This window comes from Onychostoma macrolepis, chromosome 21 (assembly GCF_012432095.1).
Source record: "Onychostoma macrolepis isolate SWU-2019 chromosome 21, ASM1243209v1, whole genome shotgun sequence".
NCBI classification, from domain to species: Eukaryota; Metazoa; Chordata; class Actinopteri; order Cypriniformes; family Cyprinidae; genus Onychostoma; species Onychostoma macrolepis.
In genome coordinates this window covers 29,118,115-29,137,690 of record NC_081175.1, presented here as the reverse complement: position 1 = coordinate 29,137,690, position 19,576 = coordinate 29,118,115, and the positions used below count along the sequence as shown (strand labels likewise).

The window sequence follows — 19,576 nt, the reverse complement described above, 5'->3', positions numbered from 1 at the left end:
TTTGAGTGTCCTGAACCGTTTGTTTGCTGAAGGATGATTGCAGGAGTGAACCGGACCAGCAGCGGATCTGATCCGTTATGTACACACAGGATAATGGATAGTTTCCAAGTGCCTTATGAATTCAGATTACAGTCTTCAGTCATCTGTCACAGCAGGAGAGATGCACTGAAATCAATCATCCCAGCATACAGCTCTCTAACATTCCCTCTGAAGCTGTACATGGCACTGGTTTCATATAAAAAATAAAAATGCGATAATTTAAAAAATTAATCTGCACTTAAACTGTCACACTTGAATAATCAAAGTGTTTGTGGTTGTGGTTTTTAGAAAGGCATCAGGTTGAGCGCTCAGCACATTTACATACAGACAGGAAGATAAAAGCGTGAAAACGCATTAAAAACGCTGCAGTCAGCCGTTCTCTCGGGCTGTTGATGTGGTGACAACAAACCAGCTCAGATTTGAGACGCACACCATTCTCCATCAAACCGCTGCATGTTTCTGACTTCCTCTCTGCTGATCTTTTGTGTTCCTCGCATGCAAACAAACTCCAAACTGATAAATGAGTCCAAAACACAAACACAGACACGAATGCATCTCAGCAGTGCTGTTAAACTGGATCCGTGTCTGATGTCAGACACATTTCACATGCGTGTCGAGCGTTTCAGTCCCAGGAAATAATCCAGAGCAGAAACACTCACGGTTTGATTAAAGCATGTCGTCAGGTCCTCATTTACCTGCAGGAAACAAACAAAGTCCTGAGATCTGACCGACGAGACGGAGCGAAGCACAGCAACCACAACAAAACTTATCAGATTCAACTGATACTCAACTAAACTTCAGCTCGAAATCATTCTGAAATCAGTAACAGTCTCTGCACAGACACAGACTAGACGAGACCACACCATTGACTTTTACTGTAAGGACAAAAAAACAAAAACAAAAACAACGCATTTCCATAAAAACGACAGACATAAATATTGGTATTGTAATTATACAGTTGTAATCTAAAACAACTCTATCATAATATTTGATCTTAAATACAGTGAAATATTACAACTGTTTTATTTTTATTTTATGCATTTCTTTTTAGCAATTTTTATATTTAATTTTATTTAATTTTTATAGTAATATTTTAATTACTATTTAATTATATTACTATTAATGAATATGTATTATTATAGCCATTCTGAAATATAGGTCACAAAAGTTTGGCCAAATTGTCAAGCCCAATGACAAATGTCTGGGTTATTTTGTCCTTTATTTATTTGTCAAACTGAAAGCTAAAAATATTAGTATTGTAATGCAAAATAAAATTGTTCTTATATTATATTATTGTCTTTAACATGGTTTTATTTATTTTTATTTTGTACTTTGTACTTTTTATATTTTTTTATTTAGCAAATAATAATAATAATAATTATTATTATTATTATTTTATACATATAAAATATTAAATAAAAACATATACATAAAAGGTAATTATTATACAAGAAAGGTTATTATTATCGCCATATTGATACGTATTCACAAATTTCTGGCCAAAGTCTGCAGCCCAAAAGACCGCTAACACAATATCAGAACAGACAGAGACTGCACTAGACAGCAGATGAAGACGCTGCAGGCGGTGAGAAAGACATCCATTATTTTTAGGATTGTGGGAATCTTCATGCAGGTTTTATCACTTGCAGCCCACACAGCTCTGTTCGTGGGACGTTTTTCTGAGGTGAATGAAGTTCACTGAAGCTCCAGCCAATCACTGAACTCCTGGGAACATTTTGGACACAGCGCCGCCAGTATTACCCATGATGCTCCATCGATCATAGTGGCAGAAGCTCACAGGCTGTGTGGAGGCGTCTGGTGTGTCGGAGAACAGACTAAACATCCCACAGCGGGCCGCTGCTATCTGCCTTCGCTCTGTAAACCTCTGTGCTGAGAAGAGATTTTCACGAGACACCAGCGAAAGATTAAAGCACAAGAGAGAGAATCCTCAGACTCACAGACTCACGTTCTCTGTGTGGAGCATCAGATTTTACGAGCACATCAAAGAAACTGCTTGTACCGTTTCATCTACAACTTCACTGATAAAACACTGGCTAGAGCACACGTCTGTATCTTCCATTCAGATAGAAGAAGCATTTAGAAACATGTTGCCAGGTCACAGGTCACACAAAATAAATAAAAAATAAAATATTAATACAAATACTATTTTATTTATATTAAAATATACACATTTTACACTGTAGACACTTAATATTTTATATTGAAAATATAATTTTATTAATTAATTTAATATTTTTTTATTTATGTTAATAAACACACATACATATATATATATATATACATACTTTTTACTTAATATAATTGCGCAATATTTGTGACCATTGCGATTTCACATTGTTACATTTCCATGACAAACATGGAAAAAGTTAAATAATAATCAAAATCATTTATTTATTTATTTATTTTTTTCATAGAAAATTTTGAAAACCTGATTAAGTGTCCAAAACTGAAAAGGACAATTTCTTCGTGCAGTTTCCTTCTTTTAACTTCTATTATTTCGTGAAAAGTGATCTGGAACAGGCTCTTGATAAAAAGGAAAAACCGCTTCAGAATCATTTGGTAAACACAGATATCCCATGATCCTCTGTGCTCTCATTTACAGTATAAACATAGGAAATCAGAGCACTTCTCTCTGGAATATTCGGGAGTATTTACTACCCTGGATAACAAAATTAGTGTTAAACTCATTAATTATAGGTTTATTTCTTTTGAACTATAACTACAAACAGCACATGTATTATTGTAATGCATAATGAATATTTTAATGTCTAGTCTGCTGAGGCTGTATTGTGAGCGTGATTTATATTCGTGACATTTAGAAGCGGCAGATCCGTGTTAATGTCATCTTCATCAGTGACTCATGAAGCTGCAGGATGGAGAATCAAACCCTGACAGTCGACTATTTATACCTGCATGAAGTAAATAACCGGCCGTCATCTGTCCTTCCCTGATGACCCAAACCCACTGCTATCAAGACTAAACATTGACGGTTGATTCAGACGCGGTGAAATCAAGCCTGCGGTCGTGCTGTAATTCTGCACCGCTGTGACGTCCGGCAGTGGAAACACAGAGATCTGGTGTCTGAACACACATGGACGGACAGAACCAGACCCACAACAACAACACCACAGATGGAAATGGGTCAAAGACGAAAATGGGGTTTCAAGCATAAAAAAATAAGTGTAAAAGAGCTTTAAATTTTGTCTTTTTCACATACATTAGAATATGTCCTGTTTAACTTTATATTTTTCTGAGCAAAAAATAATTACTACTGTGCATTTTTACTTTGATTTTACAGAAGACAACCACTAAAATGTCATTCAGTGCAACAATATTTTTATGCAAAAAAATCTTATCAGACATTTTTAGAAAAACTATAATCTGATGACATATTACAGGACTCTATTTAAAGATCACAGTGCAGCCCCCAAATACTAATTTTTTGTCATTTTAAATCTTTATACTTCGCCAATATCCTTTAAACCATTAGGTTTTACCCATTTGTCAGCAAGACATTTTTGTAAGGAAGTGAAAATCAATTAAAATCTAATAAAATTTAAGAAGGAGCACATATTATTTTACATATTTTAATAAGTACATCTCAGAATAAGTATATTGTTTCATTTTTACATAAATATATTGGTTACACCGAATGACCATGGTTTGTTAACTGAATGACATTTTGACAAAAATTGAGCAAATATTGTCATTGTTTCCATTATTGCAATGTTTTGAATATTATTTTGTATCATTAAATTCCTGAGCAAATCACAGAAGCTGAATCAAATAATAATTTTATTCCACAATGCATACATATCATATATTTCATTTCATTGAGAACTTGATGGACAAACACCTTAACAATTTTGAAACAAACCGGTGATAATATAATCAATATCCCTCATTTCACTGAGAACTTGGAACTTGAAGGACAAACAAATACACACACACCTTAACAATTGTGAAACAAATGGTGGTAATACAATCAATTTCTCTCCTTTCATCCATGAGAGAGAGAGAGAGAGAGAGAGAGAGAGAGAGAGATGCCTACTCTATAAATTTCTCCCAGTCTGCTGTAGTGAGTTTGGACTTCCTCAGGGTTAATGGCTCAGGTTCAGACACTATTGCCTTCACATCAGATGTGAAGTAAAATAGTTTGTCTGGTGTCTCAGGCCACACAAATGCATTCTTTCCAGCTCCACTTTGGCTGCATTTACACTGCAGGTCTTGATGACCAATTCCGATTTTGTGACTATATCCGATTTTTTGGACGACGTGCTTACATTTCTTTTAAAAGTGACCCATATCAGATGTGTGCATTTTACACTGCACTTGGTGAAACAAGCCAAAAATAGCATATGACATCACAAATCAATTTGAATAGTACATTAAGTTTAATTTATTGACATGTAATTCATATAGAAACGTTTTTAATGCAATAGTTACATCTATACATCAAAATAATTATATATCCTAGTACAAATTCTTCAGGACAGTGATGTACGCAGCTCCGCTGAAAGCTTGCGAGTGGAATAATACTCAGGTGGTAGATATTAAGCTGTGTTATTTTAGTAATTAAAACTAAATGCGTTCATCAGTGATTGTATATCAAAGGCAGGGACATGTGTGTGTGCATTTTATTTTGTGGTTTCAATGGAACGAACTGGACTGAAGCGCTCGTCTGAGCACGAGCCGCCGTCACTGACAACAGCACTCAGCGTGATTTCAAAAGCAACACATTTCAGCGTCAAATCGCCTTTTATTTAACACAAACGAACGAAATTAATACTCTGCTACTCAACTAGAGATGTTTCATTTTTACAGGTTTGTCTGTACTGCGAAATGTTTCAAAAACCTCACTTTTCAATGACGTAGGAGTCGCATTTACAGGGGAATATCCGATCTGACCGCTTACACGGCAGGCGCAAATGCACGTATCCGATTCAAATCTGATTTATTTCCACATATGAATGAGGCCTGAAACCGATCGGAGAATATCGGAATCCATGTGATTTTTTCCTGCTTACACAGTCGTGGGCCATATCCGATCTGTGCCACATGGGAGGAAAAAAAAAAAATCGGAATTGGGTCACTTGAACCATGCAGTGTAAATGCGGCCTTTGATGCATGCAGTTAACCCAGCCCTATTATTGTGACATTGCACTCCTCAATACCTTTCTCGTCTCCTTGCTAAAAGCGCTGCCCTAGCTAATGGGTCTGCATTAACCTTTTGCCGGTGCCTAGTAACTCTCGCTTTGTTTGTGGGCATCTAAAAGAAATCAGTAAAAAAAAAAGACAAAAATGCATTAAAACATTAATATTTATAAAGTTTAATATATTTTTTTTTGTGCTAAACATCCCTTTATCTGAAATATAAATAAAATGCTAAAAATGTTATCTAAACAGTGACACTGTCATTCAGTGTAATGGGTGACACTGTGGTGTAACAGACAATTTGCATTACCCTGAATGACGAGACTTCTACTTAAGCTAATATTGCAGGCTAACAACTAGCCACCTATATCAAACAGTGAACTTGACCAGAAAGGTTCATCATAATTATTCACAACATCTACTTATTTTTCAAAAAAATCTAACAATAAAAGTGTTTTTTGGCATTTCACTGAATGACATGCGTTATTGTAACTCAAGATACCACACTATAAAAAGGTGAAATTATCAAATATTTAAGAGCAATAAACGTACCTTGCTGCAGTGCCACACGGCCTTCAGGGGGGCTTTTGATAATGTCACAGACTGCTTGATGACTATTGGTTGTTTATTTAATTTCAAAATGGCTTCCTGATCCTGTTACACTGAATGACCTCTGACAAACTGCATATTCGGGACAAAAGTCCCCTAGTTATTTCAATACTTAACGAAAAAAATAACACAGTCCTTTTAATATAATACAGCCAACAGTTATGGTAACATGCCAAAGAAGCAAATATTTTTTTAACATGGTATTTTATGCGTTTATTTAAAAATGTATTAGTAAAATCATAGTCCGGACCATTACGCTGAATGACAATTTGACACTTTGGAGCATTATTTAACTCATATTTTGTCATTGTTTTTTCACAAAAGTTATTTGAAAAATGAAAGTAGACACTTTACTTGCATTTAATATGTTTATTTTGTATGTAAAATCACTTTTGTAAATTTAATTTGATGCGGACACAAAAATGGTGACGTCTCGTCTTTGACCCAAATACAGCTTCGGGACACATACTGAGAAGTAGTACTTCTAAATGGACACAGCATCTTAAATGTGCTGCTTATGGCGCAAGATGCTGAGACAATGGCCAGAAACATCTCTCTTACATGTGTGTGCAATTAAATATTTAAAAAGTGCGTTAGAAACAGCCCCTTATTGACCAAGTTGTGTTTTGTTTTATAATTTTATGAAATACATACAGGTTATGGAAGGCATTCTCTGCCAATATTAAATAAATCAATTTAATTGTAAAAATGAAAATGAAAACCAGATTAACAATTTCATTATTTATTTTCATACATGATTTATTTAAAATTGGCAGAAAATGCCTTCCATTACAGGGTGTGCAAAAACTAAATAAAAATAATTAAAATTAATCAAATTAAAATAAAAATGTAAATAAGAGGAAAGTATAAATAGAAACCACGTAAAAATGAAATAATCAGTTTATTTACATACTAACTAAAATGTATTTATTTATTTTACATTACAACAATTCCAAATAAAAATGTAATAATAATAAATGGGAGGAAATAAAAAAAATTGAAAAATTAAGTAATTTACAACATGACTAAAATAAATAAATATTAAATACAATAAAAATTACAATACATTTTAATAGGATGAATTAATTTAACCCTAAACGTTTTTAATAATAAAATAAAAACAACAAAGAATCAAATAATCAGTTTGTTTAAAGACCAACTAAAACACAATTCAATTACAATTAAGAAATTACAATAAAGATAAACTAAATACAATAAATTTAAAAATAATTAAATATAATTAAATGTTTTTTTTGATAAAGGGGACGGTAATGATAAAATAAAGAATATAAAAATATAAAATAAAATAATTATAAATAATAAAACAAAATAATTAATTTAAAACGTATATTTGAATGTACAAAACATCAACAAAAATGTAAGTGCACCAAACAAATTTCTACATAAACTGTCCAGATGGTGGAAAGGGTTAATCATCCAAATCAAGAAAGGGTTCCAGATTTTAGAGGATGCTGTGATGATCAATGCAAGAGAATCTAATATAAGCGCAGTATTGAACGCTGTATGAGTGCGATTGACAGATGTGAGCGTGTGAAGACTCTCTGCTCATCTCTGTCTGTCTGTCTGCATTCACACAGCAGAATGACAGCATTCATCAGCCAAACAAAAGAGAAACCACAGCGTTTGTTTTGTTCACTGTACACAGTGACGGACGCACGAATGCACATTAACATTTAAACAGTCGTCTCCTCTGTGAAGGACACGTGTGACTGGAGTAATTATGCCGCCTAACTTCACCCATAATGCCTTAAAATACCGCTGATGTGGGCGACTCACTAGGGCTGTTAGCGCTGAGGTTAACGCTGCTCTGCACAACGACAGAGGAACTGTCAGCATGCAGAACATTCAGGGAAATGTGGTGACATCCATCAATCAAATCAATCAATCAATCAATCAAATCTCCACACACAAGACTAAACGCAAGGCTGCTCGATTATGGCAAAAATCATAATCACGATTATTTAACACTATTACGAGGGGGCCATATGACCAAAACTTTGTATGAGTGATTTATTTAAAGATAGTGATATCAAATATATTTCCTGTAAATAGAGTTGCTTTGACATCTACACTGTAGAGAACAGCGAAATTCTCAATACCACAGCAGAGTATTAGGTAACTTAGCCTAGTAAGAAACAAACAAAGACCTCAAAATTATTGAAAATAATTAAACTGTCAGTAATAAAAAAAAAAAGCAAAGGACAAATACAATAGAATAAAAAGATACAAATGAAAAACTCTGCTTTAAGGTTTTTTTTATGCAAGTCTCAAGCAGTTAACAGCCTACTACAGAAATGAATAATCAAATGTAAAATAAAACAGCAGAGCTCGCAAAATCGCTAGCCCGACGTCCCGGGGCTATAGTGTTTTCCAGTCGGGCTACCAAAATGTATCACTGCCTGCCCGACGGGCTCCTTAAATACAGACCTCCCGCGGGTCCTTAAAAATTCTTAAAATGAGTTGTATCAAACTTAAGGCCATAAAAAGTTTGAAATATGTTAAATGGTATAAGAAATGTCTTAATTATAATTTCAAGAGGTCTTACAGTTGGGGATGGAAAGACAAGAGTCGCGATACAGCGGATTAAACGTCAAAAGGCAATGATGTCATTGAATAAATAATGAGCGCTGCACGTTTCAAGTCAAAACGCGGCGCGGATGTCTTTATGTGAATGTATCTGAAGGGAACCGACTGTCCTCAGAAACGTGTCGTTGGCATTTTGATTTCATTTTACCTATAATTCCTGATAAAGCAGCGTTTATGAGCGCAGAGGTGCTTTGTGTACAGCGTTTCCGGGGAAACCGCAATATTTCAGCACTCCTAAAGCGCCACCTCGTGGCAGAAAATGAATTTGCATTTCCAATAAACCTTTCTTGCTGTTTATGGTCAGATCAATGCAAATATCAACTTTTTACGCAGCAAACACAGAGTTGTAAATGAGAGAAGTTAATGTGCCTTCTAAAAATGTAAACAATTAAGACAGTAATATTTATACGTTTTAAATTAACAATTTATATGCTTGACTTATCCCTTTTCATAAAAATGGTCTATAGCCTGAAATGCTGTTGTATAACATTGTAAAACCTGTATCTGAACTGAAAATCATGTAATTTTATGGCTCAATACTGTATGTTACCATAGACATTGTCCAACCCCGCTCATACTGTGTTCATTTCACTTGTGACGCTCTTAAAATGGGTCATAAATTTCCTTAAATCAATTTTTTTTTAAATTCTGCAGATACCCTGTAAATAGTGAAATAAGATTCTGAATAAGAAGTGGTCTTTTTTTAATTTGGGCTAGTTAAATTAATTTTCGGGCTACCAAAATCTGAAGAGTACCTGCCCGAAGGGCTACCAGGGATTTTTAAATTTTGCGAGCCCTGAACAGCATAGTTTTCACTGTAAGAATTAAACTTTCTTTGTTTCTTATCAAAGTTACAAAAGTCCTTCAGTCAAGAGCAGTGTGAGATTTTGAACTTGTCTTTTGTTGTTTGATTAATATAAAGCACACAGTCGCAGCAGGAATACAGCCCACTGTCACTTTAAGAGCCGCACGGATCCAACTTACCATTACACGTGTACATGATTTTACTGATTTGCACGTGAAATTGGGCTTTTATGGAGGAATGAAAACGCAGCGCTGGAAAGGGGGCGGAATGGGGTGCAATAACCATTTTATCTCAATTATTGTATTTTCATAATTGTTGGAGGCCAAAATCGAAAATGAAACTGTTTTTTGATTAATTGCACAGCCCTAACTAGAGGTGTGCAAAACTATGGGACTAAGTCACTCACAACACCCTAGCAACTGCATAGCAACAGCCCAAAACACTCACAACACCCTAGCAACAGCCCAAAACACTCACAACACCCTAGCAACTGCATAGCGACAGAATAAACACTCCATAGTGACAGAATAAACACTCGGAACACCCTAGCAACTGCATAGTGACAGAATAAACACTCACAACACCCTAGCATCTGCATAGCAACAGCCCAAAATACGCTGAACAACCTAACAACTGCAAAGCAACACCTTGAAATGCATAGAACACCTAATTGAACACCGATTCATCTCAACCGATTTGAATCACATATATGAATTGATTTTCTACCAGCTCGCAGTTAATCGTTACATCCCCACTAGCAAACTGCATAGCAACAGTCCAAAATACGCTGAACAACCTAGCAACTGTATAGCAACACCTTGAAATGCCTAGAACTCCCTAGCAACAGCCTAAACACACTCCGAACACCCTAGCAACTGTATAGCAACAGTTTGGCATCGTAGTTGCACCTGCTGGACGATGATATGATGTGATGAGTTCTCACTACACAACGGAGACTATTCACCTCCTCATAAAGTGCACTCACAGGAGAGACAGATGCGTTTTACTCACCGCCACTGCGATCATTGAGTCGTCAGGCTTCCATTCCACCTGCTGATAGAAGCCGAACTGCGCAGCCGCTTTCCCAGACTCGATATAACTGACGATCAACACGCTGGGCTACAGACAGAAAGAAAGAAAGAATTAGACATTCATTTGAGTCAGTGTGGTTTAGTTATGTACCGAGCCAAATAGTACTAGTGCTGATAGTGATGTGCTGAAACCTCCAGCACTAAGAGTTAAAGCTGAGTGAGTGTGGTCCTGCAGCATTTCAATGATTGCTCAGATCACGTGTGCTTACCAAGTGCTCAGATGCAACATTTTCACCTTCTGGACCAGAAAACAGCTGAACTAAATCCCATAATTTCAAATAACACTTGCAACACCTTAACAACTGCAAAGCAACAGCCTAAACACACTCAAAATACCCTAGTAATTGCATAGCAACAGCTATTAACCTCTCATAATACCTTAGCAACCACACAGAAAAACCAGCACAACTATATAGAAAACAAACAGCAACTACATTAAGTAAATATAAAAACCGAACTCATAGTTCAGTTTGAAACTGAATCGGTCTTATAAAGCACAGAAGTGAAAGTGTTATGAACAGTACAAACGACAGAGGAACTAACTCACAGCTGCAGTAAACACACTAGATCAGTGCATGTCTGAACTAGTCTAGGAATATGACACTCCAGAATGAAGCTACTACTATGACTATACAAGTCATTTTAGTTTAATGTTCACGGTAACACTTTAGAATAGGGAACACTTATTCACTATTAACTACAACTTTTCCCTCAATAAATTCCTAATTTGCTGTTTATTAATAGTTAGTAGGTAGTTGTTAAGTTTAGGTATTGGGTAGGATTAGGGATGTAGCCTTTCTGTCTTTATTTTACAGTTCAACAGAAAGGCAGAACATTCTCCGAGTGAAACGAAGAGCAGCAGGGAAACACATCAGGAGAAACGAGACGGATGTGCGGATGAGAACAGCGCTTGGCCACAAAGAAAAACACCCAAAAATGGAAGCAAAGTGCTGGTTTCATTCAGCCAAAGGGGAGCTGGAAACCTCAACACACACACACACACACAAAGTGTGTGTGTGTGTGTGTGTGTGTGTGTGTAAGTAAAACTCATGAAAATTTAACACTAACGTCACAGAATCACACTGCGTTTACCTTCAGTGTGTGTGTGAAAGACGTTCCTCGTGAAAGCCTGCGTTTTGTTCAGGGGTCACGAAAGGTCAGACAGGCTTCAGATTCCACACGAGAGGAACGAGCGGCGATCAACGGCCACATTCACAGCGGGTGATATGACACAAACATATTTACTATTGGACCATTTGTACGGACAAAATCACTTCCTGATTCTATTCCCACAATGGCATTGATAAAACACAACTGAGATATTTACATTTTAAACTTTAATGTTTTCTTATTTACGAATTTCAGGCCAGTCAGCCCACATGACGCCTGTATCTTCATATATAGACTAAAGAGAAAACACCAAAAATTAATACACATACATCATATGCATAGACCAATAACAGTCCACTATGATTTGTTGTTCATACAGCAGATGAACTGAACTCACTCTCAACATTCAGTCGAGATCTGAATCCAACTCAGAGAACATGTTATTTCCTGTCCTATGACATAATCAACATGTGCAGCGCAGAACACGTGCAAATAAATGCTCGTTCAATCATCAGTTACTTAAGGCTGCAAAACGATTAATCGCGTTCAAAATAATAGTTGGTTTACATACTGTGTGTGTGTGTATTGTGTATATTTATTATGTATAAATACACACAAATACAGGTATATATCAAGGAAAAATATATGTTAGATTTAAAATATTTATATATAATAAAAATCATATACAAGTATAAATAAATATGCATACATACAAAACATTTTTTTATTTTATACATAAATATACACAGTATGTAAACAAACTTTTATTTTGAATGTGATTAATCGTGATCAATCATTTTGCAGGCCTAGAATTATTTCAACAGCTTGTGAAAATGAATGTAAAACATTTAGAGTAAATACATAATGGACATCTAGCAGACAAACATGCAGTTTAGTCTCTATTAAAACATGACTGTTCAAACCAACTATATGTTTTAAAAATGAAGAGAATAGACAAAGTGACAATAAAACTGCAGCATGCTAATAACAAACAGACCATTATCATCCTCTTTTGTGAACACTAATATAATTACCGTTCTTGGTGTGAACAAGTCTTAACACTTCAATATTGAAGTCTAGTGTGATCACTCACTGACTAACCTTGACAAACTGTCTGGGCAAAACATTCTATTATCTATTCATTTGTGATGACTAGCTCAAAAACTTTAGAAAGAATATGAGCTGCACGTTTCTTTAAAGGCAGAACCTTTAGAGTGTATAAGCTAAAAAATTAATTAATATACCCATATTTTCCACAGTTTGTATTACATGTTTTCTGAAATGTTATCCTATGTTTAATGGGCAAATGAGTCATCATCTAATTAAATATGTTGCAATTTGCATACATTTCTAGAATATAAATCTAAACATTGAATAATGCAAGGTTCAAAGCTCTAGTTTGATTTTTTCTCATATTTTCAGAGTATTTCCAGAGGAGATTTTGGATTTCTCTTTTTAGAAAATACTGTCAACAGACAAAACAAACCACGTTCACCATGTTTTTAGGAGTAAAATGTTGTATAAATCAGTGTGAATGATATGAATAAATAAAAAAAAATGCATTAACCTTCAGAATATAGAGAGGAAGAAAACGGTAAAGTTTGGTGTATGAGGAAAAAAAAAAAAAAAACTCTTCAAAGATATGGACTGGAATTGAACTCTACATGCATAAATAGATACAGTGCAATAAAATAAAACACTTAAATGAGTGTTTTCCATTAGTCTGAAAAAAAGACATGCTATGAAAGCAAAATAGACCAAAATCTCAATATGTACCATTGCATGAAAAAGCAATGGTTTTATTTTCAGTTTCATGCCTAAATTCACCATCTTCATTGCCTTGAATGACATCAAACCACAAAAACAAATAGATGTGTGTCAGTCACAACGAAACATGAATCGATCCTTCACTGAACTCATGTTGCTCTGCTGTGAATTATCTGTGTGATTGATTTACTGTAACAAAACGAGCATCACTATCCTGCTCTCTTCATCATATTTCTCATGTGTGTGCATGTGTTTTTGCTGTCACGTACATGTGAGCAAATCTCTCAAATAAATCACCTAGATTCAGTGTCACGGCACATTAAATGATCTATTTTTAAGTTAATTATTCGACCCAGCAGCTCTTCAGACAAATGAGCTCAACTCTGCAGATGTCACATCATCACCAGATCACAAGCAGACACTTAAAACTCCCTTAACCATGGTAAAAGCGCGGTAATGTACAGTTACACTGACGACTCCAACAACACAGAAAGAAAAACGATTAATAAAACAATATATCTAAAGCAGCAAATGTTGAGCTGATTGAGGCCTATATTAGGACCTGAATGATTCACATCACAGGAAACGAGTGGATGGAGACAGCACTGATGATCACTAAAACCCATTACCTGATATTTTATGTCAGTAATTTGTAAATGTGCAGACACACAACTAAAAGACAGACTGAAGCATTCAGGAACTCAAAAATAACAATAATGACTGTTTCCAAACAGGTTTTACAAGCACTCTGTCTGTCATTGGTCAGTCAAACAGATCTCACATGATTGGCTGAGACCGAGTCAGAAGTTGACATGTGTTGCTACTCAAACAAACAGACCAATGCTGTAAAATCATCACAATGACTGATGTACAGTGATTTTAATTCAACAGGCACACAGCAAACTATCTGAACGTCACACAAACAGCTGTGAAGGTTATTATTATGGTGATTGTTCACTTATGGCCCACCTCTAGTCCTATGCTATATGATCTCACAGCTAGAGGTCGACCGATAGTGGATTTTACCGATACCGATAGCTAGGTTGGCCAATACCGATTAAATCAACCGATAGTTTTCAAAATGGATACTGAAAGAGAGCTAGTGTTTTACTATTTAAAAAAAGAAGAAAAAAAAAGCAGCAAAATAGGGGTGGGCGATATGGCAAAAATGTTATATCACGATATTTTTAAGAAAAATCACGATTCACGATTTTATCACGATTCTTTGTCATGTTGGTTTTACTATTTTGCAAGTTGTCTGAGCATTACAGCCAAACTAATTTCCCTATTATAAAGACAAAACCTTTCAAGGTAACAAAAATATTAAAAAAAGAATGGCGGATATTTAGGCCAAAGTGTGCGAAGATAAAAATCTTTGTCATTATTTTATCTTTGTTATTAAAAAATGAGAACAAAGATACACATTACAAATACACATACTATACAAATAAAACTGTGTTTTATTTTCAGGTACAATAGGTGTATTTAGCAGGAGCATTCAATAAATTGAATCAACAAATATAAAAATAAAACACTATATAGATTGATTCCTATTAAATCAACTGTATTAGCGTTTTTCAGTCAAGAGTAGTGAGTGATTTTTCTCTTTGTGTTTTGGTGTTTTATTAACATTGAAGGAATAATTAACCCCAAAATAAAAAGTGTTTTATATTTATACCATCATTTACTCATTCAAAAGTTTCTTTAAACCTGAATGAGTTTCTTCTGCGAAACATAAATGCTGTTTTGAGGAACATGGAAAACCAAACAGTTGCTGGTCCCCAGTGATTTATTTATTTTATTTTTTTTCCTTCTATCAAAAGTCAATGTGGACCAGATACTATTTGGTTACCCACATTCTTCAAAATATCTTCTTTTGTGTTCAGCACAAGAAAAAAAATTAATACAGGTTTGTATTTTAAGGTGAACTATCCCTTTAATGACAGTCGGCAGCATGTTCAGTACTACCCCTTTAAGACCTGCAAGCATCCGTTTACTCCTAGCTGTTTACTTACTCATTTTAGACATAAGCAACGGAGTCTATACATAAACCTTGTGTGTTTTGACAGTATTAGTGCACAAGATAACTTCAGTAATCAGGCGCTTTTTGACAGGCTTTAGCACGCGCGCTTCGGGTGTACGGGCTCAGAAAAAGCGCACATCAGACCGACACGTGAATAAAACATTTAACCGGCAAGGCTTTAAAGCAGATCCGAATAATATAGAATGTGCGCTGTAGCACGATACTACGATATTTCTTCAAAAGCAGATCGTGGAGACATTTTTATCGTCCACGATCAAAAATCGTCATATCGCACACCCCTACAGCAAAAGTACTGAACCATACCATAAAAAAAATATTATTTACTATATTGATCATTAAAGTTATTTCATAATTTGCTGATGTTAAAAGAAGAAACTTTAAAATTTAAAAACATAGCCTATTAGTAGCTAATAGTGAATGCTGAAATGAACAATCTCTAACAAGGAACAATACTTCTACAGTTTTCATTAATGCTACAAATGGACTCTTATTGTTAAGTATTACCATTTAATTTCAACAGTCATGCTTAAAGATGGCCATGTTTAAATATCTACACAAGGCCATAGCATTAAAATTACATACATATGGATATTGTATGTGTACTCACACACTTTATTTGCTTCTATTTTTTAACACTTGATAATTATCTAATCAAAAAAAAAAAAAAAAGAAAAAGAAAAGTCAGTCATACACCGGGCAAAAGCGCAGCGCTGCGTCTAGGAGAACTCAGAGGTATCACACACACCAGACGCTTTGCATTCAAATCAAGTGGCGGTCTAAAACAATTTATTTAAATCACCAAACGGACATAAGTTTGCTTCGAGAATGAACAATGTGGCATAAATGAGTTTGAAGTTCGGTGTTTAAAAAAAAACAGAGCAAGTGGAAAGAGAAATCGCAATCTATTACAGCTCTCTATATGAAGCATACAGACTTTATTAGAGCCACAGAAAGATAAATGTTTTGCTGAAAAATGCACAATACATAATTTATAGCCTAGGGTGAAGTCATTATATACATTCACAACGATTTGGGACAAATATAATGTAATTTAATAGAAAACTATGTGAATGGCGCTCTGTTCCGCGGAAGGATTTTCTGTCGGCTGTATTTAAATGCGCATCTGGAGTTTCCCGCTCTGTGCAGCGCGCAGTGTCACGTGTCAAAATAAACAACACGTGCTGTCAGCGATTTCCGCCTCTAGAGGCCGCTCTCGTACTGTATAATGCCAGCGGACCCTTCTCAGCCACTCCAGCAACGGTTGCAAACCAGAAAACTATCGGCATGGATTTTTGCCGATAACCGATAGTTGTGGCAATTAACTATCGGTGCCGATTAATCGGCAAAACCGATGAACCGGTCAACCTCTACTCACAGCATTACAAAACACACACACACACACACACTGAGGATTCATTTCACCACTGCTGTTGTAAGTGTGAATCTCCTCAGTCTGAAATATGTTTATTTATAGATCTCAAATGCTGAGGCCTCATTTACAAACCCATGTGCAGAATGATTCTACATATGAACGTATGAAAATTCCTGAACGATTCACAAAACGTCCATATGCACAAAAAAATGTTCCTAAATGCATTCTTTTTTCTAAATCGCAGTTCATCTTAAATTCACGCACAACAAATGGCCACAAATATTTCCTTAAAGTAGTATTTATGTAATATTAATTTTAATGAGAAGTTCAAACAATCAAGTTATATTTTACACAATACTGTCAATATAGTCCATAAAATGGTTCCAAACAAAGGTCAACAATATTTTTGTGCACTGATGTACTGATTTAGCAGATGGTTTTATCCAAAGCTACTTACAATTGAGAAATATAGCAAAGCAAAAACCAAAGGAAAAAATCTGCGAAAATCTTGTTTCTAGATGAACAAATTAGTCAAAATACTGAAAATGTTAAATATATAAATAAGTCAACTCTACTGACTTGCTTAAAGGGATAGTTCACCCAAAAATGCTCTTTCTGTGTTCTCTCCCTCATCTCATTCAAACCTCTATGAGTTTGTTTCTTTCTGCTGTGTGTTTTGCTCATGTAATGAAAGTCAGTGGGGTTCAGTTTAGCTTAGTTTCCAAAGTTCTTCAAAATATCTGTTTCACAAAAGAATGAAAGTCATTCAGATTTGGAACAAAATAGAGTAAATGATGATAGAATGATTTTTTTTATTTGGCTGAACGATCCTTTAAATCTTGTTTCTGATACTGTTGTTAGTGACAAACAAAATCCGTAAGTTAAACAGATGTGTGTGATGTTATATGTGCGGCTGTGTGATCTCACAATGACAGGAAGAACAGCAGCAGATCACAGGAATCAAACCAGGTGTCAGTTCAGCGATAAAGACGCTTTGAGATGAGTGTGTGTGTGTGAGATGCACAGACGTGTCAAGACCTGACGCTTTGATATGCATGATCTCAGCACTTCTGTCGAGTGTGTGTGTGTGTGTGTGTGTCATAAAAGGAACTCTTCCTCTCCAGCTGCGTAACTCCACCTTCACACACACATTCCAGACACATTCCTTTCTTTTTCCCTCGGATTGTCTGAGACGCTCTACACACTCGCTACAGAACAGCCTGGCATTAAATTGCAGAAAGTACATGGGGGGGCACTTCCTGTTGGACAGGAAGTATAAAGGAGCACCTAGAAGTATTTTCCCAGACAGACTGACTAAATTCAAGTGGCAAAAAGTCTGACCTCACGGGGGATTATCAGTCAAAATCTGTCTGCGCATGAATGTACAGACTGTTCTTTTGTAAATTGATTTACCCAGGAACTGAACACAAAACAATAAGCATTGTAAGAAAATATGATGAAAACATCTAATGCACTTGATGAATATGAGGCACTTGAGGTCATGTAACGAATGAGAATGAATGAGGCATTTATATAGCGCTTTTATTGTGTATTGCCGTACACTCAAAGCGCTTTACAATCATGTGGACATACATTGTAAAAAACTATTTCTACATTAGTTACATAAGCTCTACATAATAAAACATGTAATTGATATTAAACGAGCAATTTATTGCTGAAAACTGACTCTCTCATGAGTTTGTTTCTTCATCAGATTTGGACAAATGTATCATTCCATCACTTGCTAAGAAATGGATCCTCTGTGGTGAATGGGTGCCGTCAGAATGAGAGTCCAAACAGCTGATAAAAACAACATAATAATCCACACCACTCCAGTCCATCAGTTAACCATAATCCATAATAACGCTTCCTCCAGTGAAAAAAGTGGTCTGGTCTGAATCGGAGAGAAATCTGCACAGATCAAGCACCGTTTACAAGCCAAAACGGTTCTAAACAAATATGTGGCTGGATTTTGATGTGAGAGACGACAGATGGACTTTTTCACTGGAGGACACATCATAATGGACTCAGTTTTAGTAAAAAAACATCTTATAATGATGGATTAGTTTCAGCTTTTGTCTTCTGAAGATGTTAACTGATGGACTGGTGTGGATTATTGTGATGTTTTTAATCAGCTGTTTGGACTGATTCTGACGGCACCCATTCACTGCAGAGCATCCATTGCTGAGACACTGATGCAGAGACACATTTCTCCAAATCTGATAAAGAAACAAACTCATCCTAATCCTGAATGGCCTGAGGGTGAGCACATTTTCAGCTAATTAGGACATACATTAAATCTTCAACTGTCATTCAAACAATATTTTCTGAATCAAACTGAAGTGTCAGTGAAAAGCAGATCTGGTCAGATTTCAAACTCTCTTTTCTCAGGGTTAAGAAATTATCAGCAACACCGAGAAAGACTGTCTGTGACATCAGTGACCACAGTTCACACTCCTGCATAACACTGAGATCTCACTCTACTTGTGAAAATGAAGCAAAAGTATGCACGTTCATGCAAGCATTTGCAGTGAGTCCTAGTTTGCTTTTTGCAACTGATGTTCTCGTCTCCTGAATCTCCTGGTGCCATTGAACGCTCATATAAACCATCAGGACAGTGTTTCCACACCAGCACCGCTGGAGACAGACAGAGCGTCTGACACACAGGTGAGAGTCTCTAACATCAAACATCACCTCACACAGGTGAGACACAAACCCTCAAATGTTCAAGACGAGTTAAACTGAAACTGAAAACTCAAACGAGATGCTGTGAACTCTGGAAAACTAGGGGCATTTCTGTACTTTGACCCACTGAGCAACGACATCCAAACGTGACAGCTGTCAATAACAAACAGCACATACACGCAGAAAAATCAATCTTCTTAACATACCACATTATTAATTGATTTATTATCCATCTGATTTTGTTTAAATACTCAAAATTGCTTTGAATCAGT

The 19,576-nt window shown here is 35.7% G+C and overlaps 1 protein-coding gene across 2 annotated transcripts in view; it reads right to left on the bottom strand.

Annotated features, from left to right (window-relative positions):
• Nucleotides 1–19,576, bottom strand: part of ric1 (RIC1 homolog, RAB6A GEF complex partner 1) — a 49,583-nt gene that overhangs the window by 28,366 nt on the left and 1,641 nt on the right. For both annotated transcript variants that reach the window (XM_058758312.1, XM_058758311.1), the window contains exon 2: nt 10,247–10,354. In XM_058758312.1, coding sequence (XP_058614295.1) covers nt 10,247–10,354 — 108 coding nt within the window. The remainder of the gene's footprint in view (nt 1–10,246; nt 10,355–19,576) is intronic.